Raw genomic sequence first — 25329 nt, forward strand, 5'->3', positions numbered from 1 at the left:
CTGATAGAAAAGTTTATAACTTAGCTGGCGTTGCCAGCAATATAAATATACTTATTGATTGTCATTTCAGTCCTGGCCTTCATTGTTTCTATGAAACAAGAGGAAAAATAAACTATACACACATATCTATATAAATGCATGTTGACTGTCATTTCAATCTTGGCTACCACTGTGCATATGATACAAGAGTAAAGAAAAGTTACATGAAACACCTTGAAAACATTCTAAAAATGCTATGTGGTATAAAAAGTGCATATTCACTAGAGGCGCTGCTTTGTAAAATGACCTTAAGGAAAGCAGAAAAAATTATTTGAAAAAGAAATATTCTAACTGTAATTGTCTAATTGACTTCAGAAACGTAAGTTTGTGTGGTAAGTTTGTAAAATAATTTTTAACAGTCAAACATTATTGATCCATTCTGCACATTTATTTTATGCATCTTAATATTTTAATATTTTAATGATCTAAATATTTTAAATTTTAGAATTAGTACCCCTAGAATGGCAACAAAAAGAGGTCACATAGACATTGATCCTGATTATGAAGATGTAACCCAGGCTCAGAGCAAAAGACAGAAAGTTCTGGAAGAGGATGGTTTGTTTAAATATTGTTGTATAGAAAAAGAAATTTGGATTTTTATTCTACTCATCAATCCTAATAACACAGAGATAAAGCAAAATCTTTACATAATAGAAAATTATTTCTCATCTAAGTTGATAAATAAGTATATTTAATGTACTGAAGTATTTTCACTGGAAATTTATGGTAAACTATATATTTAATAGCCAAGGAAACAACAAGAAAGAAAATAGACCTGATTGTAAGAAAAGAATTTCACCAAGAAATCAAGAACAAAGAGAAGGAGTTAGACTGCATTGACCAGGTACCAGAATCAATAAAATGTTTTTGTGTTGTTTTTTTTTACCTTAAACTAATATTCTTTTTAAAAAAGTACATACATGGACAAATATTCCTACTTTCTGTTTGTTGTTATAGAGTCTAAGACATAGCCAGATGATGATGGACAGGCTGCGAGCCTGTATCATTGCTAATTACTATGGAGCAGCAGGTCAACAGAGACATATCAAGGTATACATTGTATATCTACACACAATAAGAAGTAGTGCTTATAAAATATACAATATATATCTACACACTGTATGATATTGAACTACTTATAATATCTGCACAATAAGTTTTGGATAGCAGTGAAATCCTTTAAGAGTTTGTTTCACTGAAGGTCACAGAGAGAAATGATTTACAAAATATTTTGTAGATGAAATAAAAATCTGTAATGTTTAATAGAATCCTTGATTTTCTGAAGGCATATAAACACTTAAAAATATCACACATCAAGAAATCATCTAGTGCTTGTTACTTTTAACAGTGATAAATTTTAGCCTACTTTTACTTACATGTAATTGTTTATACCAGGGTGATCCCCAGCAGAGTGCACCCATACACCCAACAGTCAAGGACACCCTGGGAAAGCGACCTCTCAATGTCAAGGTCAAAGTGGAACCAAAAGTAGAAGGAGACACCACAGAGAAACTGATTATGAAGCAGGAACCACAGGAAGAGAAAGAGGTACATTGAATGCCTTGCTAATGTTATTATGTAACATCACAAGTCTCAAGTTGGAATTTGTTCATGTTATCAGTTCTTTTCCTTCTGTCACAAAGAAAAGTTAGAAATATATGGATAAAAAAAGCTCTCCAAGTACCCATAATAATACTTAATTGTTTAAACTTAACTATTGCAATGTATAGGAAAAGTCATTGATGTAGAATGTGTGTGTTTTGTAATGATAAAAATTCATTGTCTGTCTTGTTTTGGTAAAAAAATGTTTGCATCAATAATTAAAAATTAAATGTTCATACAAAGGAGGACAAGATGATCAAGGAGGAGCCATCTTTGAGTGGAATAACAAATAGATCTGATCGATTCAAAGTCAAGAAGAGAATTGTGATAGGGAATGTATCAAAGTAAGTAAGAAGACCAAATTTATTCAACAAATTTTCCAGATGTCTTCATCTTCTTTAGTTGAATTTTAAGATGTAGACATCTGAATGTGCATTAAGCAGCATTTGGTATTCGGCAGGTATATTCCGGTGGATAGAAGAGACGAGAATGACCAATCAACTCACAAGTGGATGGTGTATGTCAGGGGCCCCAAAGGGGAGCCCAATATTGATCACTTTGTGAAAAAAGTCTGGTTTTTCTTGCACCCCAGCTACAGACCTAATGACCTAGTTGAAGTGTCGTAAGTTAATAGATTTCTTGAATTAAAGATTTTTATGCCATCATTATCAAAAAGTTTTTGCCTGTTCATCTGTCTGTTTGTCCACAAAAAATTAACCTTGCCCATAACTTTTGATTGGTTAGAGCTATGGCATTCATATTTCACAGATGTATTAATCAGAGTTTGACCTACTTTTGAAAAACTTTAAAGCTTCATGGTTATAGATTTTAAAAGGTTAGTGTCATGGGTTTTATTTGTCACTCCAGCTATTTTGACCCCTTGACCTAACCTTGATGTTTTATCTAGTTTTGAAAAAAAACTTTAACCTTGGCCATACCTATAGTTGGTGTAAGGGCTGTTGTATTTCACATAAATATTCCTTAATACTAGACATTTCTTGGGTACTAACAAATTTGACCTAGGAGTTTGACTTGCATTTGAGAAATTTTAATTTTCACCATGAGGTGCCATACATGTATTGGGGCATCATTGTTTCACAAACACTTTGTTTTTTTAAGACAACCACCCTTTCATCTGACACGGCGAGGCTGGGGAGAATTTCCTGTCCGAGTGCAGCTGTACTTTCAGGATTCAAGGAATAAGAAAGTAGACGTCATTCATCAGTTAAAGGTAAATACAGAAGGATTTCTTATGAGGACTCAGACTTTTTATTTCTATTTTGTGGATAGTATTAGTTTAATATATGAAACATTTTAAGCTTGACATATGTGAATTCAGCAAAGACATTTAGTCCCTAAGTGTACATGTTCCTTCAGTGAGTTGGATATCTGGGGAGATTGTAGTTTATTCAAAGTTTCAGAACTAAGCCAAAAAAGTGAATTGACAGCAGATTACAGGTCTTGATATTTTTTCTGATTATCTTTTCTTCAGCTTGACAGAACTTACACTGGTCTGCAGACTCTTGGATCTGAAACGGTAATTAAGGACATTTACATTTAAATACATACATACCTATACACTTGCAGGACTTACTAGTAGTCTTCTCTTTTACTGTAAGACCAGTTCTGTGAAAAATTAAAAATATATTTTTGTGGACAATGAATGCAAGAAATAAAACTTTTAATAATTTTATAAATTTTAGATAGGTACATTAAATATCTTTTGTATGATTACAGGTGATAGATGTTGAGCTGGAAAAGGAGATAGAATTAAAATCTTCAAATAGAGTCCTTTGTAATGGTTCTTCTTCAACTTTGGTGGGGAAGGAATCAAATGTAACAATCAAAGAACATTTATCCCCCATCAAGAAGGAATTTAAACAGGAACAATCTTCACCATTATCAACTCAATCAAAAACATCCAATAAAAATCTCAGCAATTCAAAAAATACTTCTCCATTTTCTCCAAGCAGCAAGCAAGCCAATATGACCTTGACCTTGGGAACTCTTGGATCCTTGACTTCTCATAGCATTAACAAGACTGGCACTGTAGAGGCAGGTCACAGTAGAAGTCCCATTAATGGAGTGAAACAACAGTCTGTGCACAGTTCTACAAGTGTCTCGGATAGTTCTGGCTCCAAGCATTCCTCAGAATTACAGAAAATGCTTCTCCAAAGTACACCACCCAGTGTGACAAAGACTTCTACTACAGGAAATGTTCAGTTGACTCACATAGTTCAGGTCTCTAGAGGAGCACAGATAAGCAATACAAGTAATGTGAAGTCTGCCAGTGCAGGGAAAGCAAATCCGCAGCAGGTTAAATCTCTTCAAAATTCTAGTGCTGGTGTCATCTCAGCTGGAATTCGCCCACCCTCAGCCAATCAAATTTCAACGCCTTCTAATCAAACAACGCTTACAACTGCTACCCCAGGTACACCAAACCCAGCACAGACTCTGTATATAAGGTGCAAAGACAATCAGGGAAATATATTCCTTGTGCCTCATCATCTGTTAAAAACTGTCCCTGGAACACCAGTTGCAGGCCAGCCAGTAAACAACCAGGCAGCAAAAGGAACTGTTCCAAGTCCTCAAACAACCCCCACCAAAGGAACTACACAGAAACCAGTTCAAACACAAAGTACAATAGCAGTGGTAAACACTCCCACAAGTACTGTTACCTCTAGTCCATCAAAGATACAGAATTCCACTGTAACAATGAAGCCAGTTGGTCAAAACCAGACAGTGCATCATCAGTCAGCAGGAGCTAAAGCTGTGTTTCAAAAACCCGTTGTGCAAAATTCTCAGTTATTAATCAGATCCCCTCTACCTGTATCTAAAAACAGTCTCTCTCCATTAACCGGTGGCCCAAGCCCTGTCCTTCTGATAAAAACTGAGGTTAATCCTGTGAGACCCTTACTTACTGTTGGCCAGTCTGCCACTAAAGTGTTGGATAAAAATGGAAAAGAAGTTCCTCAACCAAGTCAGTTACAGCTCCACTTACAGGGTCAGATTGCCCAGAACCAGCTAAAAGTGACCAGTCAAGGACTCAAGTCGGTTCAACCTGCTGGAAAGAGCAGGGTCAGCAAAAAAGTGGAAACATTAGCTCTCATCCAAAAAACAGACTGCAATGTGGAAAACAAAATTCCCAGCAAGACATGTCAGTTAGCTTCTTTATTAAGAGGAGACATAGCAGCAGCCCATAGAAATGCAGTCAAACAAGTGTCTCAGGCTACAGAATCCAACACAACCTCTACTCAAGTACTGACTAGTCAGCGCACTACCCCACAAAATTTCCTAGTGCCAGTAACAGTGGGGGCTCCTAAAGATACCCCCACCTCAGTGGTAGGGATAAAACCAGCCCTAGTGAAAAACAGTGAAGATGCTTCAACCTCTGGACACCAAGGAATCAAGCTTATACAAACTCCAATTAATGTGCTACCACAAGCTGTCCCAGTTTCTGTGCCCCCTAAAACTATGCATTCTGTTATTCTTATTAACGAAGATGCCAAAAAAGTGCCTGGAATTCAACTTCCTTCTAAAAATATCAGTGATAGTCATTCTACACAGAATAGTGAAAAGGTGATGCTCACCTCAAGTGTGAAAACCACAGCCGCTAGATTGACACCATCCACAAACTTAACGAATGCCTCGGTGAATCTTACCAAACAGGTGTCAAAGACAAATGATCTACCTGCAGGACAGGTGACAGGAGGCAAGGAACAAGTGAAGACAGTGATAGCTAAGATTGGGATGCAGACTCTGTTGCTACAGCTTCCTGTGTCAGATTCTGAGGCTGTAAACAAATCCCAGGAAGTGTCAAAGGTCAACAAGCAAGTTCCTAAAAAAGTGGGGATCCCCTCCAATGCAGCACTTATAGAGAGTCTCAAGAAACAAGCCGTGGAGAAAGAGAAGAAATTAAAGGAAGCAGCCAGGTTGTCCTACATTGATAGGAAGCTGGGATTGCCTGTAAAGATGGGTGATTCACAGGAGAAGAGAATTCACAAGTGGAAGAAAAAAACACCCGCAGAAAAGTTACTTACTTCTTCCCAGAAACTTCTTCAAGATGACCCAACACCTGTGAAGGATATTGAGCCACTTTGGTTTGTATATTTCAAGCATTTTCCCATGATCTGATCAATTTTATTGCTCTTATATACATGTATTCTGTTTGAAAATGTTTATAATAGTTTTTTGTAATTTATTTTGGCATTACAGTGTAAAGATATTGTTAAAATTGAATATCGCTAAAAATTAATTGCATATTATTTGTAATAACTTCTTTAGTTAACATTTTAAAATCGCTAAAATTACTTCTCACAAAAAATGAAATACTTGCGATTTGTGATAAAATTTCTTATAAAATAGAATAGTTTTTTGTAATAGTAGAAGCATACATTTATTTGTGTTTTCTAATATTCTTGTGATTTGATTTTCAAAAATATTCATGTATTATAAATTTACAATTTGATTATTTTTTAATCTACCTTCAGTCAATTTCAACAAACATGAAACTGTTAAATTTTGCAAAAATGGGAAAATCACAGAAATTATCTGTTTCACAGTATCTTGTATATCAGATGGCAAATTTTCCTGTGTTTTCTGTTAATTTTGTCTTTTTCCTCTGTAGTGTTGAAAATTATCCAGACGTTCAATCGTTGGTCAGAGCAGCCATAAAGAGACACCCAATTGTCTCCCCCTCTGCCAGTATGATGTTTTTTTTTTAATCTCATATTAAACATTTAATGAATTCACAATTTCAAAGGAGAGCAAAATTGTATAAACTTATACCAAAGTTGGTAACCTTGATTTATTCAATAAATATTCATCTCCAATTAGTTCATAAGTCCATCTGAAGAGTGAAGTTTCTCTGTTATTTGATAAATATTGGTGGTGGATGAGAGGTAATTCTTTGAGAGCTGTACAATTGCCTGTAATATTGTAGATATCCATCAGCATCCATATTGTGCAAAAACATTGGAACAGTGGTTGGAGTGGAATGTAGGCAAAAGGTGGGCATCAGAGGTAAATACATTTATATTGGAAACTTTTATATTTGTACATACCTGTCAACATGGCCAAAATTTTTCGGGTGGTATTAATTTACGACCTCTTGCAAATACACGGTCAAAAGTCGCGCATTTCACTGTTTATAGAACAAAAATAAACAACTTACAAGATAAACCTTTATTATTAATATTAACATTATCATTAATTCATGAAATTTAGTTATTAATTCATACATTGTTTAGACACTTGTACAATGTGATTTAATTTTGAAATTATAAATAAAAATTTATGTTCACTATCTATTCTGTCTGTCCATAAGAGCATAATTTATATAAAATTCATGGCAAATGTTGTAGTTGAACTTGGCAATTAGAAAAATTAATAAGGTTCTGCAGACAGTCTGAGTTTCCAGCTTTTAATAGATGTATGAGTGGATTTTTCTCACTAAGTCTAAGGAACATGAGTTGTGTCCTGGATTTAAAGATCTGAAATTGAAATAATTGTCAAAACTTCATGCTTATATTCTTAAAATAATGTGTAATCAAGTATGAATGAAATACATGGACCCTGTATTTTTTTTCGTTTAATCTCATAACATATACATATATCAGAATTTTTAAATATAATACTTTATTTAAGTAATGTTCTAATGTGCGAATTTTATATTTTTTAATTTTAGAAATGCATTACTGTGTTTAGCTTTGTAAATTTAAAGAAGTCTTCTAAACACACTGTCTTGTTGCTCTGTAGTTTCAGGAACTGTTATATGCTGATGTTGATGCAGGATTTACTAAGACTGAATCTCAAAATCTGAGGGGAAATTTTTAGACTCTTCATTTATATTAGCTTCCAGGAAATTGTTTCCTTCTCCTTGTTAAATTAATAATAGAGTACTGTAGCTACAACTTTCCTGATCACTGTATTGTTTATGGAGAAATAGTTTTGTCATATGCACTTGTAAACTTATTTGCAGCAAAGTATCAAGTACTTCCATATCGTTATTTACCGTCATGTTCTGTAAAAATTTTCACATCTGGCATCTCTGTCTTTGATAATATACATTTTAATGAGAATAAGGAGCATATTACAACTGCAATTACATCTGCTAGCACAGTTGACACCTTGTTGATTACCTGTTATCAGTGGCAATAAACAGATTAGCTACCGATATGCACTGCATGACATCCATTTTTGTGTTGACTAGTTGGTATTTTACGAAACAAAGTAGATAAAAAATCCGGATTTTTTCAAAATCAGTAGAAACGGCAGTTAAAAAAAAATTCGGTAGACAGTCGGTAGGGGGTGGTTAAAAATCGGTAGACTCCCGATAAATTTGGGAGAGTTGACAGGTATGCTTGTATTACTATATACCTTATGTTTTTTATGCCATCACCAGTGTACTTCTTTTAGGCACAAATAGTAATTTGTCTGTCTCATTTTTGATCAACCCTTTCTCTAGTTAATATTTTGTGGTCCCTGCTGGTATGGAAAATTTAACTATCTGTCCTTTGTGACCCTTCCTAATCAAGCAATTGTTTCAGAAAACACTGAGCACAAGACAGCCTACATGTATCTGCTAAATGACCATGCAAGGGGTCTCAGTTGGATATGTATTATTCTTTAAGTCAAACTGATAAATTCACCATCTATTTTAGGACTTTAAAAGATAAAATTAAGAAACCCTGGAACCTAGATGTTGTATAAAGGCAGCTGTTTTGTTTATTTTAGTGGCAGAGAGCTGTGGCATGTCAAAAATATTTAAAGGAGTTGTTAGATGGTGATCAGTTTAAAGGGAACCAGTTGTGGTCTGTGAAGAAGATCGTCTGCTGGTGTCGTCTGCATGCTTATAGTCCGCATTACATGGGTAAGTGGATTTATTGCAAATTTTTTTATGAGGTTCTTAGTAAACTTGTTCAATGGCCTTTTTAACTTAGAAAAATTGTATGAAACATGTTTAGAATGCTGTAGAATTGAAGTACAGTCAATTCTCGAATTATCGCCATTCGATTCATCGCCATTTTCGCAATACCGCCATGATTTCCCAAGAACGTTTTTCCTGCTATATAAAATTCTCTTTATAACGCCAAATTCGCATACCGCCATCCGCCACCCTGTTTTCACAACAAACGTCCATTTTTAAGTGTCAATTATCTCGATAATACCGCCACATGTGTATGTGGTCAGTGAAGCGCGTCTAATTGGTTGACGCTATCCCTGTTGTAAAGCATGCAAAGCCAATCAAGGTACATGCAATTAAGTAAACAATGATTTTAACATGAACTGTTAGAATAATTTTGTTTTCTTTTTAATAAAATCATTTAGTCAAGGCTTTGCCATGAAAGCGGTCGTTGTAAAGAACGCCGATAACGATATCATTTTGATGACCTCTGCTTTTAAAAACAATGCAAGGTTTGTTTAAAAAATAATTATAAGTCAGAAATTGTGAACGTTTCATTAACAATGATTTCATAAACAATGAGTTTATTCAAGAACTTATTTTACGTACTTTAGGCAATATATCATGACGATCGACCCAGCATATTTTTTTCAATATCAGACGTGCAGATTTACATACATACACATATACTTGTCTTAATTTCACAACTGAATACTTTGTTTTAGCGAAATTGTACATAAAAAAAATTACTTGAAGTATTTTCAAATTTAGAAATATGTTTATATATACATGTACATGTGATAATAAGAATAGAAACGCTAAATGGTATTTCTAAGAACGATAACTCTGCGTCTTTTCTCCTAAAAGATGGAAAATTCAATTCATCGCCAAATTCGTTATACCGCCATGATTTCTAAATTACAAAAGGTGGCGGTTTATCGAGAATTAACTGTAATTCATGAAGAAAATAAGGATATTTCCTATTTTCAGTATACATTTATATGCAACTAGAATAACGCATTAATGAAATGAGTTTAAAAAAATCATTGTATCCTATAACACATCAAATAACAAATAAAATTTCATGGATTTCTTTACATAACACATATTTTCAAAATATACATTTTAAAATGTTATTAAAATTATTCTTTGCAAATATACTTGAATGTCAAATTAATAAGTCTTGTATATCCTTATAATGATATTTATAAATTAAAATTTCTGTAGAGAAGACCCTGCATCCATCAGGCGTGGAGTTTCCTATGAAGGAGATGAGGATGGGAGAGAGATTCTGCTCAGCAACGGACAGCTACGAGACGTTGACGGAAGTCGATCAGATTAACAGTAAACGGAGGACGGAGAGTTTGTCCGAGGATGAGGTGGATATCATATCAGATGGTACGTGTATAGACTCAGAACAACAAGGGGTGGTTAGACACTGATCAGGGGTGTTGCTAAACATAAAACAGTAGTGTAGGTAGAAATAAAATAATTTAATTAGTGTCTGATATATATCCTTTGTATTGTAATTAGATGCATGTAGTATGAAGTGTAAAGATTATAAATATTTATGAAATCTTAAAAAATAAAGGAAAAGAGGGAAAAAAAGGACTTGAATCATGAATGTGGTGGCCAGGTGAGAAGGGGTGCTGTTGGCAAGATAGCTTAGTTGGTAGAGCTTCAATTTTCTCCTTTTCTGTTACAAAGCATTTTTTTAATGAATTTTATTCATTAAGATTAACATTATGGATTTTCCACATTATACATGTACATACTGTATACAGGTTTTTTTTTTTGCCCAATGTTATTTTCGCCCTTTCACACTTGCAGACAACTTTACCCTGTCTTAAATTTGCCCGTTCAAAGTTTTACCGTGGGTATTTAAGAAAGTATATTGTATTCTTTGAATTGGCCCCGTTTTAAATTCGCCCAAATGAGGGTAGGGGGAAGGGGGGAAATAAAACTGGGGAAAAAATTTCCCTGTGTACATCAGCTAAAATATATGTATTTCCATTGTTGACATCAGAACCCCCCAAACCAAGGATAAAGCTTGAGCCTCAGGAGGAGATAACTGACCCCAAAGATCCTGTCATTCTGTCAGCCTCAGCTAATGCTCGCTTTGTTCAGGATCTGACTCAAAAGGTAAATCATGTTCTTGGTTGGAACTTTAAGGAATTTTGATGTATAATTCTATGAGAAATGTGTTCATATATTGTAAATGCTTTCAAATGTAGTCAATATGAAAATTCTCAAAACTCACCCTTGAGTTGAATTTTGTTGAGATGACATTTGATTTTGTTCTGATATATCTTAAATTTTTCTGTGATATGCCTATAGATTAATTGTTCTATGATATCTTGTAGATTGTTCTTTGATATACTTATTTATGGATTACTGAGTATTTTGGATATATTTATAGATTTTTCTGTGATAATTTACAGATTGGAGTTAAATTTGAACCCTCTCCTGTACTTGATGATGTTTATAGTTCTGTATCTGAGGATGTTTTATATAAGGTACAGAATACAGTCAAGACGATAAATAAAGAACTTAATTTTTATCAAATAAATCTCAATATGTTATTAGTTTGATGTATTTTTTGTGTTAAAATTTCTTTAAAAATATAAATCTTACAATGTAAATAGCTTTAATTTTAGAGGACATAACTCATGCATATCTAAATTTTACAATGCAGGCAATGTTGTGCTTTGTTGAGGACATTATAACTGAGTCATTCGCTTTCAAAGTTAACATGGGCAGGTATGTTATTCAAGAGAGATAACTCTTATGCAGTCATTGATTGTGTACAATGTTTATTCTTTACAGCACAAGGAATTCTTTAGTTGTTGGACTAAGCGAAAAAATAATTATCTTGAAAACTGTTAATTTTTTGTACATTTCACTGCTGGAATGTCAAAGACAGAATTACTATTGAACTTGAAATTAGGTTTGAATTTCTTCAATCATAACAATTTGAGATGCAGTACACGTATCTCTTAAGTTTTAATTACAAGCAACTGCATTGAATAAGAAAGATGTTTTAACGAATTTAAACTTATCAAATAATTCAGAATGTTGCATTTTCAGGTATCCTGATGGTATTGGGGTTACAGATGTGTATAAGGCTCTGTCTGTCCTCCCACAAGCCGACTTCTTAACGAACAAACACCTGGGGGTCAAGGACGTAACCAGGTGACACAGGTGATACACGGTCCAGGTGACACAGGTGGTCCACTGTCACACGTTTTAGAGATCTTTAAGACATATCATTTATATACATGTATACGTAAAATACTGAGCATGATCACATTACTGCAGTATACCAGTCTTCTTTAGATTGTTGCCATGAAATTTTATTGTTGACTTGTTGTTACATAGAGACAGATGTTATTTATGTCTAGACCTCATAGCTTTCTGGGGCATTGTTGACTGTTTATAATGAATGCTTTTTCACCAAAAAATTTAAATTTTTTATGATTTTAAATAAACAAAATTTCCCGATGTATGGAATTTCTGACAATAGGGAAGAATTTATGTCTAATGTTTCCTGTCAGCAAGGAATATTATGTTGACTCTGATGGAGAGATTCATACATTGAACTACTGAAAACAATGATCTGTATCTAGTTAGAGTACTACTGTCTTGAATCTGGCCTGTATCTAGTTAGAGTACTACTGTCTTGAGTCTGGCCTTTTTAGTGAGAGTCTCTACCCCATGTCTCAATAAGGAGGAGACAACTCTTTGTACTAGAAAAATAGAAATTAGGTCATCTTCATAAGTGACGTATTACAGTCCTTTCCAGTATATAAAACATAAAACACTTAAGGATTTAAAACACTTGTTCACTGAAAAATTTGTTGATGATTACAGGACAAGTCTACATTATTACCCTCCTAAGAAGTTTTGAGGAGGGGGTGCCAGTAGTGTAGAGGGTTTAAGTATGTTGCATTCTCAGTGAATTGTTGTATGAAATTTTTATTAAAAAAGGTGATATTTATACTTAGTCTTGCTTTTTACTTAAAATTCAAAGTGTTTGGGTTGAGATGAGAGGAATTTACATTTGAAGATCTACAAAGTGTCTAAATACCACAAAGATGTTTTTGATGTGCATGTATGCACTATTTGTTTTTCTCTTATTGAAGAAAAAACATCATAAGTTGTAGTATTGTAATCCTTTCATTTTGTTTGCCCCCTCCCAATAATTTATGTTTATTCTAAAGAGCTTTGCCAAAAGAGTTGTTAAGCATATTTTAAATAGAATTTACATGCAGATCTGGATATTAGGTAAAGGTGTCAAAATTATCTGTTTCACGAAGTAGGATGAAATAGATCTTTTTCATAACCCATTTTACGAAGTTTCAAAGCTTGAATTACTACAAAAGTGTTTTAAAAATTTACTCTATAAAGTGATGTAACAATAAATACCTATTTTGAGTTTCTTTTATAAAAAGTAATCTAAGATTTAACAGACTGGAAGTTGGAAATTTATTTTCTTAAAGTAAAAAAAAAAAACAAAACAAAAGTGAATAAATCTTTATTTGAAATATAACAATCAAATAATATTTGTTAATTCCTAAGAAATAAATAGCAATAAATAACTGAACACAGGTGCTTTTTATATTAGAGTAACAACCTCAGTAACAGTTAAGATTCATAGAACCCAGATCACAGGTGAAGATAATGAATGACTGCGAGAGTGGAAAAGTTTACATTATACATATATATACAATGTATGTATAATCCCACCCCCACCCCCACCCCCCCCCCCCGAAAAAAAGATAATGGTAATGTCCTAATTGATAAAAGACCCATGAATGAAATGAAATAATAAACTTTAAATAAATGTTAATTTAAAAAAATATATATGCACTATAAAGCCATCACAATTAATTTTTTAACAACCTGGATTTTCTCAGATAATTTTAAGATCTACTTTGTTTAATCCTACAGAACACATTCATAAATTTTCCAAAGTCCATCTTTTTCTCTTGGCCGGCCGCAGCTTTGATGAACACCTCTAACTCGCTATCATCAGCGAGTTTACCATTGGCGTTTTTTACTGTTTTTAGTAAATCCCAGGTTTTCTCAAAATCTAAACTACCAGCTCCCTCGGAGTTGAGTTTCTCAAATGTTTCGAATAGTTCAGCAGCACTAGAAAATAAAAGTTAACGGTAAAAAAAAAATAGAAGCTGTATAATTTTACTCGTACATTTACAATGTAGGTACATTTTTACAGATATGCATGTATCTTTATTTGTTTAATTAAAAGCTGGGAATTACATAATAAAAATCTTTTACATGAAGTTTTATGATAAATCTTCAAAGTGATAATTTTTTGCACTGTTTGCGCCGAACGCGAGGCGTGATTATGGCGAAGTAGGTTATTGCAGTTGCGTGCAATTTTATTGCATTTATGTACAAATTACTGTTGGATTTATCACCTAGTGGTAAAGTACGGGGACCGTAAAATGTAGGAAACGATGCTAAATATTTTTTATTTCTGTTATCAAGGCAGTGGCGGATCAAGAAGCGGAGATGGGGGTGGGGTTACGAGGGGTTGCGGCCTCCTCCCGCCATTGGATTTGCTAAAAAGAGTGAGATAGACGAGAGTCCACAATTTTTGTTGTAGTAATGTATGAAGGAATTCGGTTGTGAAAAGAAAATGACCCCCCCCCCCCCTTTAAAAATATGGTTTTCGGATTTTGAGATTTATTGAAAATTTTGCTTTCTTCGTCACTAACTTTCAGGAAATCCATAATTTTCTTTCCCGTGCGGACCCCCTTCCACTTTTAAAAACGATACTTCATCCCTGTATCCTATTGAGTTTTCTTTACTTTATGTAAACCCACAATATAAAATCTGTTTTCCTGATATGTATAATAATATGTCCAAACAAAAGTATTTAATATTGTTTTTTTTTTATTATCATTTGAAATTGACGTGATCGACAAGGCTTCGACTGCGTTAATCTTGAGGGATCAGAAAAATATATAAACGCGTTGTTAATTTTTAGTCATTTATATCCTTTAATTGGGTCCCTGCCTACTTACTGTTCTCCCAGGTTGGTGTAAAACTGTCTGAACTCCCATTGGCTGAGTTGTCCGTTTTTGTCGATGTCGTAAAGTTCAAACATGGTTTCTGCCTGCTTTTCATTCAGGTGGAAGTCCGAGGTGAACATTCTAATGGCATCCTCGCGTTTCAATTTCATGACGAAGTTTTGACAATACTTATCAAATATTTTCTGCGCCTCTGGCCTGCAAAAATAATACGTACATATAGAGCAACGTATTACCATTGCTAGTTGGTGTAGGGTATGTTGTTTGAATTTCATTAAAATATTTTGAATATTTTTCAAATTTTAATCTCTCATAAAATGTTTGTTTTACCCTGTCTTATGCCAATGACCTGATAATGCCGAACGTAAAAATGTTCACAAATTATGTGCATTTTTCAGTTAGCTACATTTTACCAACGGCATCTTCCTTTTTCTTCTCCCACAAATTCTCTCTCTCTCTCTCTCTCTCTCTCTCTCTCTCTCTCTCTCTCTCTCTCTCTCTCTCTCTCATATACAGTTACAATAAAGTGTGGATTGTCCAAAACTCCAAAATCCTAATTGTTAGGAAAAAAAGTTGGGAAACAGCCTTAACCCGATCCCCCCTCCCCAATCCCACGGAACTTATGAATGGGGACACGCATGCTAATAATCAAACAGACAATACTTCTACATAAACTTGTATCTTCAGCATAGGTAGAGGTAACTTTGTAATCGGTTTTACTGTACAAATATTTCCTGATGGGTTATACACAGGAAATTGGTCGTGACCTTAATTACCAGATCACTTTTGATGGTTCTTTTTGCACGGTAACTAAAACCTGTACCTTCCATCGAATTTAAATGAAAGTGAAACGTAAGAAAAGTGAAACATTCCTTTCCTTGTTATTGTTTGATTTTCGGAAAGTTTGCCGAGATTTTGGAAACGAAACCTAGCATAAACAATTTTGCAATTCACGTGATTATTTTCTCGCCAAGTTGTCACTGTAGGGGTTGATGAATCTAATCGACTACAAAATGACGGTTTACCACGGGTATACCTGACAGGTGAAATGGCCCTTATATCACGCATAATTCACAAGGTGGAAGACGCCGAAAACCTTATTTTCACATAAAAATGATTAATTACACGTAACTTTACGTTTTTAATAATATAAAGATGCCATATTAAATTTAATATCTTACCTTTTTACATGCCATACAATTTCAAATGACAGTTCACGCAAAATGTATCATAAAAAACAAGTTACTAGTATAACAATAGTATTACAATGGTTGAACTAATTGTCTCTTTTGGATTTTTTTTTTATACTTATCGAATTAAAATGCAGATTTTTTTTTTCTGATTGGAAAATTAATTAAGAATTTTCGTAGGTCTCTTACTGAGTTTGTAGGTTTCTTAAAAAAATGTAAAAGAAAAGTGATCTCAGAAAGTAATTATGCAGGATTTCAGTTTATTACTGAAATGTTTGCGACGTTGATACAAGTGTTTAATTGATAAATAAGATGTATCGTGATTGTTATTCATCAGTCGTTATCTATATATCGAGTCTCTATAACATACAGGTAAAGTACAAATCAACAATGACAAATGTATAGAACACATCATTAATGCACATTTCAGTTAAAGTTCCGTGATATGTTAAATAAATATTTAAATATAACAATAACATATGGCGACATTCAATATTTAGTTGGTTTTAAATATGGATTAAAAATATTGCCACCTAATCCTTGTTTGCGACAGACTGATCTTTAATAAGTGTTTGGTGAGAGAATTTACCGATGTCATCAATAACATTCACCAAGTCAGGCAATGATGAAGGGGAATATTTCTTTTACGTGTAATAAAATATAAATATTACACACAAGTACACAAAATAAATTGTACTTACGGTAGCTTTCGACAGGCCATGTTTTTCTTTTAGTAGAATCCTGTAAAACTGTTTCGTATTTATTTATCAACGTATTTTATTCAAGCACTTTAGGACAAAATGTTTATTTTTACCATTAAAGGTAAAAGCAGCTGTGCGCATGTGCGCATGTGCGCGTGACGGGGATGCCCTGCTCGGTTGAGTCACCGTGGTCACTGCATTTTTTTCCATTGTTGTTCGCGGTCTATGATGACATATTTTTATATTAATTTCAAAATAACAATGGCTGCTTGATATAAAAGTTTGTCACAAAATCAGAGAATTAAAACTGGATTGTTATCGCACAAAGGACTAGTAGTTTTAATCGCCCACACTCTACTGTCACCTTCAGCAATGTGTCAAGATTTTATCTCGGAATTTCTACTGTGACCTTAAACAATTTTAATTGTTCTGTACCAAAAACATCTTTCAAGCATAATTTATAAATAGGAAAGATTATGAATAACAATAAAGTGTGTAGGGAAATAATTATGTAAAGTAAAGAATTTTGTATCTTAAAATTATGAATATCTTCAATTTGGTAAACATCGGTAAAACGGTTGAACTATTTCCATACCATAATCGGAAGTCAAGTTTTAGTCTGCTTAACAGAAATCAAAAATTGCATGTTTAAAAAAACATTTGGCAATATTATGGAGTTTTAAGGGTTTTGTACTGTTCATCATAAGTAATGCAGCAATATTTCAAAAAAGTAAACTCTCCTTTCGTTTCCCGTAACGATATATTGAAAAGGCATTTCCATTGCTCTAGCTGGAAAATGTCAATGTAAAGGTGATGGAGAGTTGCTTGCCAAATTTCACTACATTGCTACAATAGGGTCTTTGTGTGACAGTCCTTGTACCGGAAGGGGTGGGGGTAATATTCGCTTTTGAAAATCATAAGATATAAAAATCAAACATTTGTAAATTACTGTGCGTTTCTTTTTTAGTATATTTAATTTTTTCAGATTACCTACTGAAAATATTTCAATATTCGTGTTTGTTGTTTTGTGTGTGTGTGTGTGTTGGGGGGGGGGGGGGTTGCCATTTAGAATTTCAGCTGAAAATTTTCAAATTTGTGCTTAAAATTGAAATAAATCGTACAATTATACTCTTTATTTCGTGAATAAATATAAAGTTATTGAATATGCCATATGAAGGCCTGCTTTTGTGCACTAAAACATAAGATATGTTGAGAAGATACATATGAAAAATAACAAGAAGTCCATGGGCCTTGACGGTCATCTGAGTATTATTTTCTCAAGCCTTGACCCCTTCCGGGAGTAGAAACCTGGACTCACGTCACAAACACTTTACTATGATAATACAGTATTCTCATAAAAATTGTAACAGTTGTAGAGAACATCATCATATCTTTTGAGAAATATTTTGATATTCTTTACCATTTAAAATTTTTATACTATTTTTATGGATAATGTACTCTTAAAGTATGATATTCTTTATTTTGTGACCTTTTGACATTAGCCGTATTACAATTTCCACGTATATCTTAAATCACATGAAATAAATAATAAGTTTCGTTAGGACCTTATAATCGTTATCATTTTTTGGTCAGAGATTGTACAGATTAATGATTTTGGAGCAGGTTAAAGTTATTCCGAAGTAACTACATACATAAGCCCTATGTTGACCAAAAGTTGTATGAATGATGCATCTATGGTCGCAAGCTATCATGATTACTTTGGATGCTGGATCTGGCCTAGTTTTTCGGATGAGTGAACAGCTTTTAAGCTTTTAAAGCAGATTCGATCTTAAGTAAGTAAAAGCTTACCTGAACCACATTTTTATTGATAATGCATTTAGGGCGATGCACATTCCCAGACCTAATTAAAACTATATTCTCGAGATGAGTGACCTGGTTAAGAAGAATATCCAATCCAGTGAAACTCTAAGCTCAAGCTAGACAATACCTTGTTGATACAAGACTTGTAATCACTACTGGACTTATTATCCCCTGGAATTCTTATTTTTTTCTGAAAATCTCTGACAACCCTTGTACTTTCACTGTACATTACTGTAATTACCTCTGTACTACACAGTACATTACAGTACAATACTGTACAGAAGAACAGCATTTCACAGCACCTCCCTGTACTTCACAGTACACTTCCTCTGTATCTTACAGTACTTCACAGTACACAATCACTGTTTTCCACTGCACATCACAGATTTTAGCTGTGCAGATAACTGATCTTCACATTACACCACCGTTATTCCCTGAAACCTCATTCTGTACATCACAGTACATCAAATCATGGATGCTGGATTTGACCTACATGCATTTTCTGATTGTATCAATGGGTTATAGGTTTTACAGAAGCATCTTTCTAGTGTTTCCAACTTATGTGATACATTTAAGTTTTCTCAAGGAAAAGTGGCTTCCATTTTTTTTCCCGCGAGGGAAGTGTGGTGAGTAGGTGGTTAACTCTGAAATGCTTTAATCAGTTTTTGACCTGTCTTGGATAACACTAAAATTTTGCTTGATCCAGGCTTCTATGCAACATATAGTATAACTATAAGCAAGAAATGGTCAAAGCAATTTTGAACTATTTCAAAGTGTTCCAGAGTTAACTGCCTTTGTTTGTGACGACGCATAATTCACTGATTCTCTAAACCAAAAACAACCGGTTTAAAACTATTTCCCCAGCAAAAAAATTAATTAAAGAAATTTGTTTCTCGAGATATTTTATTTTTGTCATGGTAAAAAAGTGAAAAAGATCAACAAAACAAGAACAAATCATATACGATCAGCGTACAATGTATAACATGAAAACTGTGACGCATGGTTCAATGAAATATTACACAATAAGATTTTTATAGTATATTAACGACGTCCATTGCGTTTAAATAAAAAATTAAATCTTAAAAATACAAAAAAATGTTCATCTAAGAACACGTTTTCCAGCACTGTCTTTATTTGGTCTGTCCCAGTTCATTCACTACCCAGCACGTGACATTTGGCATTCTTTGGGGGTGCGGGGCTGTCGTAAACCTTCAATCGCTTGAACAGACTGACAAACTTTCCGATATCAATGAAGCCTTGGTCATCGGAGGCCGTTTTCAGGAAGAATTCGATTTCACGAGGATCTAATTTTCGCCCCGTGGCGGTCGTCATAAGTTCTAGTCCCTGTCTGGCTTCGTCTTGGTCGAGTTTTCCACTTCTGTCAACGTCCAGTTCATGGAATTTGTTCAACATTTCCGACGCCCTGTTTAAAAGATTGGTTTGTTACTATAGTCAATGTATGTCTATTCCATATCAATTATGAAACGTCAATTCTTTGTACAGTGCAAATATTAAAAAAAAAATCTTCATGAAATTAGATATTACCGAGTTTTGACGAATTCAAGTAAATTGAAATGTAAATTTAGTGATATACTCATGTGCATATACATACTCCTAGGATTGGTTGCAGGCGATGAAGAACTACCGGTGAATAATACATACATACAGTATTTCTAGGGCCTTACTGCAGGATATATTGATAAACGCAAACTTCTAGAAACCCAGTGTATACCTCCCATTTCAACCCTCACTGATAACAAGTTGATAGCAATTTTGATAAATTTTTTGATATATTGATAAGAAAATCATCTGTTTCCTCCTGAATGAGTCGATTCATATTGATTATTTTTAAAAATATCATGAAACAGTGCCACCTTTGTTATCAGGGAGTAAAATTTGAAAATATTCCAACTCACCCATCTCTGTAAAAATCAAAGAAAACACAAGAAATTAGTGAACAAATCTAAGAGCGCATTATGTAATCAGTTAATTGGAGAAAAGAAAGGCAGGAACCACACAAAACACGTCAATATTACATACTAATAAGTTAAATCATTCATGGAATACAAGTATATATCTATTAATTAACCACAAACTATCAGTTTACACTGCAATCGAACTTAAGGACATACGCAACGCATATCATGTACATGTATTCCCTTAGAGTCTAAGTGTAACCTTTCATAAAGTTAATTTTCCCAAGGTTTTTTTAAAATTTAGAATCCGAGTACCGTCGATATCGGGTTAAGGAGTTTTCACTTGATATTACATGTAAGTAATGAAAATAACTGTGTTTTTTTTATATTAACAAAAATAGTTTCAGTCGGTATTTCTTGTATTTTAAGATTTGATAACGAAGAGGGGTTCTGTAGAACCAAGCAGCATTCAATTATGGAACTCTTAAATTCATTACCGAGAATAAGAAATAAGTTTCAAGTATAAACGTTTCGTATGTCCTTAAATTAGTTGTGAATTTTATTTAAAATCATGCGAAAGTTAAATAAGGGAAACACTCGGAGACATACCCGTTCCCTACTGTTTCATAGAACTGCTGGAACTCCCAGATACTCATGATGGAATTCTGATCTTTATCAAAGGTATCGAACATGCACTCGGCTTCGGCGTCATTCAGGTTGAACTCGGTCATCAGGAGCTTAATGGCGTCCGGCTTCTTCAAGCTCCTCACGTTCTGGTGCGCATATTTGTCAAAGATGAACTGAACCTCTTTTCTGGTGAATAAGATAATGAAATACCATTAATAAAGTATGAATATTATCAGTGTTCTAGTGGTTTGAACTGAACAGCCTCGATCACTCATTTATAAAAACTAACAACAGTTCTGCAATCTTATAGTAAAATACTTTTCCGATCTTGTAAAACGTATTTTAATAAATATCTTGTTCTTAGAAGAATTATTGTGAGGAAATATTATTTTAACCTTCAGAATTTGAAGTATCAGAATCTAGTACCAGTTTACATGTTCGCCATAAAAATCTTTTATCATAGTGATGATAAATTAGGTGCTGGCATTATCAACAAATGAACAGAGTCTTGCCATTTGTTATTAAGAAGTCTGGCTTGATAACAATACATGTAAACCATTTTTTTCATCACCCCATGCTGTGTACTAGACTAGACACGTGCTTTTGATGTAGTGCCTGATACTTCCGACTCTATACAGATTAATGCCAAAATTACTCTCGCTACTCGGAAGTATGTACAAGCACTACTTTACGGATACAAATGTCACTGGCAATATTCTTAATAGATACTAAATAATACTTATTTCATAAAAAAAATGTTTATATTACTTACTTAGATCTAAAGATTGCTAGATAAAATCGACTTATGATGGATGTAAAAACTGAGTAATGAAAAAGATCTCCCGATCTGCTGATAAAAAGATAGAACTTACGGAATTTTTCCTCTCCTCATCATAGCCATTTTGTAGAGTTGCTGGAATGTAGGTTTGAGCTGAAACGAATGACGTATGTAATGAAAACCACAGACGAGTTCAAAACTCTGAAGCTAGGAGTCTGACGAGGGGGATGAGTCTTTGATATCATTGACTAAGCAGACTTATCAAAGGGAGAAAACATTTTATGATCTCACTTAAAAATATATTCACGATCATCTGTTTGTTGGGTGATTGGGAGTTTAATATTTTTTTTGAATTTTTAGGAAGAGAATTAACAACGAACATGTTGATGCCAATATTTAGCCGGAGAATGGAAGAGTCCGCTTAATTTTAATTACTTAAGTAGTAAAACACAAAAACTTAACATTTTATCAAAGAAAATTAACCTAACCGCGAATAACAAAAGCATTCAAGTGGAATTCTACTTGTATACATTGCCTTTTACTGAGATGGAAAAGTAAAAAGAAGTTTTGTTTCTTACATTAGAAGGTTATGCAGTTATAGCCAATTACAATAGACTTGAAGAACAACTCACTAATGAGTTAGGAATTTTAAAGTGCTTCAGCACAAGATTTGTTGTTGTTTTTTTAAAGCTCAGACAGTTTTTATCAAAGGCGCTTTTTTCATACAATAGGCTAGTTTTTATACTGTTATTTTACAGTATAAAAACTAGCCTATTGTATGGAACAAGCGCCTGTGGTTTTTGCATGAAAACATATATAAAAATAAAGAAAATATCAATGATTTCCATTCTCACTATCATATCCTTCTTACTCAGAGACAAAAATAACATAATAAATGTTATTTATGTCTCTGAATTACTGTATTTTTCAGTAAAATTTCCTTCCTTGGAAAATTCATGACATTTTGAGCATTAAAAACATATTCTCCAAACTATATGTAAAATTTCCTCAGTGTACATGTACCGATGGTAGGTGTTGATATATGAATATCTGGAGGAATAAATCTTACCTTGTTAATATAACACAAGGCAGTAGCTTCTTGTCAGGCTCCCCTCCCGCCGTGTATATATACCTCTCTCGGTATGGGTGCAGCAAAACTCCTCACAGATTCTGGAAGGCTTTCGTCATCAGCAAGGCATACTTATTCTTTGTTTCGTAGAAGTTCTATTTTTAGAGGACGAATGAGTCAGATTTCTAAATCAAGAAGAAACTGACTGTATTAAGAGTTTTGACACTACTAGTCTTGATAATTTTATTTTTCATTTAGTAAAATTGCGACGTTTTCACGGATATTTTTTTCTTCTCTTTTTTGTTTTGATTTACGTACATTGATCAATTCAGAATTCCTTTTTTGTGATTTACACTTGATAAAAATGTTGACTAAAAGGATATAAATATACTAGTATTTGAATGTCCCATGAAATGATCCTTCAAAATGTATCGAAGTAATAAAATAAGTTTTTCTAATAAATTAAATGATTCATCCATGGATGTATATTTATTATACTTTGTAATGAACAGATAACGCATACCTGCAGAGTAGCTAAATAAAAAGATTATTTCTATCCATCAACAATATTTTGAAGTAGAAAATACGAATTATAATGCTTGGCACATGTTCCAAATCTCAAAGAAAGTCCATAGAATACAAGACAAGGACAAGCTTTAAGGAAAACGAAATTACAGAAAACCTAGTATGAATGCAATAGTGTAGGACTAGACGACAACAAATATTAGCGAGTTTTGACTAAACATTTTTTAACCAGGACTTTGAAATTTTCTTCAAGTTGATACACGAAGAAATTCAAAAATTGTAGACCAATGCTTATTATTTATCTTTGATTCGAACAATTTAAATATATTTTTTAAAAAATCAGCATCTCTAATTCTCTATTATTTATGAAGCATTCGTTCATTATATTGTTTTTGGCATGATTTTTATTCCAGTCCGATACATTATCGGAGCATTTGCAGAACTGTCGGTATTAGGTAAACAGAAAGGGCAAGGTCACACGGAGAACTGATACAACTATGAACTATTTCATAGAGTTTTTATATAATGATATTTCATAGAGATTTTATAATACCTGCAAGAGATTAAAAGTGTATGATCTAAGCGAAAATTGTTCGATATATATATATATTCAAATGAAATGAGTTTTCGTTATCAAAAATTAACATGATTCAAAAATGTCTAGAATTAAATTGTGATTGAATGTTTAGGGTAAAATCTTTTATATTTACAGTGTTTAATACAAATAACATTTTAAAAACAAAAGTTGAAAACAAATTGTTCATTTGATACCTTTAAGAAAGAAATATTGTCAGGTACATGTACTAGCTGAAGAAAAAAATATATGCAGGTAGAATCAAAAGATGAAAAATAAGATTTTTATATACATGTACATATAGCTTAAATAGTTTTTATTCAAATGAATTATATGACTTTAATTTTTTTTAATTTACAAAATAGAACAATATTTCATTGAATATAATTTCTAAGGCTGTAGATATGAAGTAAAATTACAGAAAGAGAATATGATGAAATATATTTTGCGCAATTGAAAAATCATATTTACACATGTGTAAAGGAACTTTTACTGTAGATATAATGGGAAATCCAGTAAAAATTAACCTTGCATCATATCAAAACTTGAAGAAATTACTTAATCAATCAGGGGAATAACCTCTATCCGCCTCTTCATTCAGTAAAGTTTGAACTTTTATGCAGATAGACGCGCTAAAACCGGGTCGGCGACAGATTAGCTGAAGAAAAAAATAATTTAAATTCAAGAACTATATTTTGATCTGGAAAACACGAATCACATGTTCCAAGTCTCAAAGATAGTCCATGGAGGACAAGACAAGAAGAACGACATCACAGTAAACCCAGTATCAAGAAAATATAGTGTAGGACTAGAAAACAAATACGAGCGAGTTTTGTTTTGACCAAAAGATTTTTTTAACCAGGACTTTGAATTTACTTTCAAGAAATATGTGAAGATAATGAATATATGAAGAAATTCAAAAACTGTAGACTAATGCTTATTATTTTTCTTTAATTCAAACAATAAAATATATTCATGTTTTGTTTTGTTTTTTTCCAAAAATCAATATCTCTATTATTCGTGAACATATACGGTCATTATAATGTTTTTTGGCATGCTATATAAACTATCGGAGTGTTTGTAAAACTGTCATTATTAGGTAAACATGCAAAAACTGCAAGGTCACTTTCAGAAATAACCAATGATTGTTCTATTTTATGAGTTTAAATATGTAATGATATTTCGTAGGGATATTATTATACTTGCAAGAGATTGACGTTATTACTATAAGGAAAAGTTATTTGAAATAATTAAAATGAAATGAGTTTTTGTCATGTAAAATTAACATGAATTCAAGTTGAATTGTGATTGAATGTTCAGAATAAAATCTTTCATATTTACGATTTCAAACAAATTAAATTTTAAAGTTAAACAGAAACTGAAAACTACATGATTGCATATATTTAATACAATTTATTTTTAATTCTTTATTTATTTTACACAATCTGTTTCACAATTCATAATACAAAAATTAATATATTACAGACTGGTTTTTTTGATAGAGGGAGAGAAGAGAGAGATCGAGAG

General features: G+C 33.0%; 3 protein-coding genes across 4 annotated transcripts; 1 reads left to right on the forward strand and 2 right to left on the reverse strand.

The window, feature by feature from the left end:
* The first annotated feature begins 486 nt into the window (after positions 1–486).
* LOC134279044 (YEATS domain-containing protein 2-like) lies at positions 487–12544 on the forward strand. 2 transcript variants are annotated; one of them, XR_009994565.1, is made up of 18 exons: positions 487–594; positions 786–883; positions 997–1089; positions 1435–1587; positions 1885–1985; positions 2102–2263; positions 2761–2872; positions 3134–3178; positions 3379–5741; positions 6269–6345; positions 6584–6663; positions 8377–8512; positions 9773–9943; positions 10572–10687; positions 10987–11061; positions 11241–11305; positions 11633–12207; positions 12244–12544. XR_009994565.1 is itself a non-coding variant. In XM_062761384.1 (17 exons), exons 1-17 carry the CDS (start codon positions 501–503, stop codon positions 11739–11741), a joined length of 4050 nt encoding a protein of 1349 aa, XP_062617368.1. In that variant the 5' UTR covers positions 487–500; the 3' UTR covers positions 11742–12544. The 2 variants fall into 2 exon arrangements, 1 of the variants encoding a protein (XP_062617368.1); XM_062761384.1 differs by having other exon boundaries at positions 11633–12544.
* Positions 12545–13327: 783 nt separating this feature from the next.
* On the reverse strand, positions 13328–16861 carry LOC134279033 (uncharacterized). Its single transcript, XM_062761370.1, has 3 exons — positions 16493–16861; positions 14596–14799; positions 13328–13696 (listed from the first exon to the last, which is right to left on the reverse strand). Exons 1-3 carry the CDS (start codon positions 16510–16512, stop codon positions 13468–13470), a joined length of 453 nt encoding a protein of 150 aa, XP_062617354.1. The 5' UTR covers positions 16513–16861; the 3' UTR covers positions 13328–13467.
* A 2337-nt stretch (positions 16862–19198) lies between these two features.
* Positions 19199–22860, reverse strand: LOC134279046 (uncharacterized). Its single transcript, XM_062761386.1, has 4 exons — positions 22704–22860; positions 21729–21787; positions 20839–21042; positions 19199–19736 (listed from the first exon to the last, which is right to left on the reverse strand). Exons 2-4 carry the CDS (start codon positions 21755–21757, stop codon positions 19463–19465), a joined length of 507 nt encoding a protein of 168 aa, XP_062617370.1. The 5' UTR covers positions 21758–21787; positions 22704–22860; the 3' UTR covers positions 19199–19462.
* Positions 22861–25329: the final 2469 nt, after the last annotated feature.

The sequence above is a fragment of the Saccostrea cucullata genome, unplaced genomic scaffold (assembly GCF_032062105.1).
Source record: "Saccostrea cucullata isolate Sc308-1 unplaced genomic scaffold, CSIRO_AGI_Scuc_v1 ctg278, whole genome shotgun sequence".
Taxonomy (NCBI): domain Eukaryota; kingdom Metazoa; phylum Mollusca; class Bivalvia; order Ostreida; family Ostreidae; genus Saccostrea; species Saccostrea cuccullata.

What these genes read in the sequence shown, in the direction of transcription:
- LOC134279044 (XM_062761384.1), top strand. Translation starts at nt 501, where the DNA reads ATGGCAACAAAAAGAGGTCACATAGACATTGATCCTGATTATGAAGAT. An exon ending in GCAAAAGGTGGGCATCAGAG is followed by an intron (nt 6,664 to 8,376) that starts GTAAATACATTT and finishes TGTTTATTTTAG; the next exon opens with TGGCAGAGAGCTGTGGCATG. An exon ending in TTATAGTCCGCATTACATGG is followed by an intron (nt 8,513 to 9,772) that starts GTAAGTGGATTT and finishes AAATTTCTGTAG; the next exon opens with AGAAGACCCTGCATCCATCA.
- LOC134279033 (XM_062761370.1), bottom strand. Translation starts at nt 16,512, where the DNA reads ATGGCCTGTCGAAAGCTACC. An exon ending in ATGGCCTGTCGAAAGCTACC is followed by an intron (nt 14,800 to 16,492) that starts GTAAGTACAATT and finishes TTATTTTTGCAG; the next exon opens with GCCAGAGGCGCAGAAAATAT. An exon ending in TACACCAACCTGGGAGAACA is followed by an intron (nt 13,697 to 14,595) that starts GTAAGTAGGCAG and finishes TTTATTTTCTAG; the next exon opens with TGCTGCTGAACTATTCGAAA.
- LOC134279046 (XM_062761386.1), bottom strand. Translation starts at nt 21,757, where the DNA reads ATGGCTATGATGAGGAGAGGAAAAATTCC. An exon ending in ATGAGGAGAGGAAAAATTCC is followed by an intron (nt 21,043 to 21,728) that starts GTAAGTTCTATC and finishes CTTATTCACCAG; the next exon opens with AAAAGAGGTTCAGTTCATCT. An exon ending in TATGAAACAGTAGGGAACGG is followed by an intron (nt 19,737 to 20,838) that starts GTATGTCTCCGA and finishes TCTTTTAAACAG; the next exon opens with GGCGTCGGAAATGTTGAACA.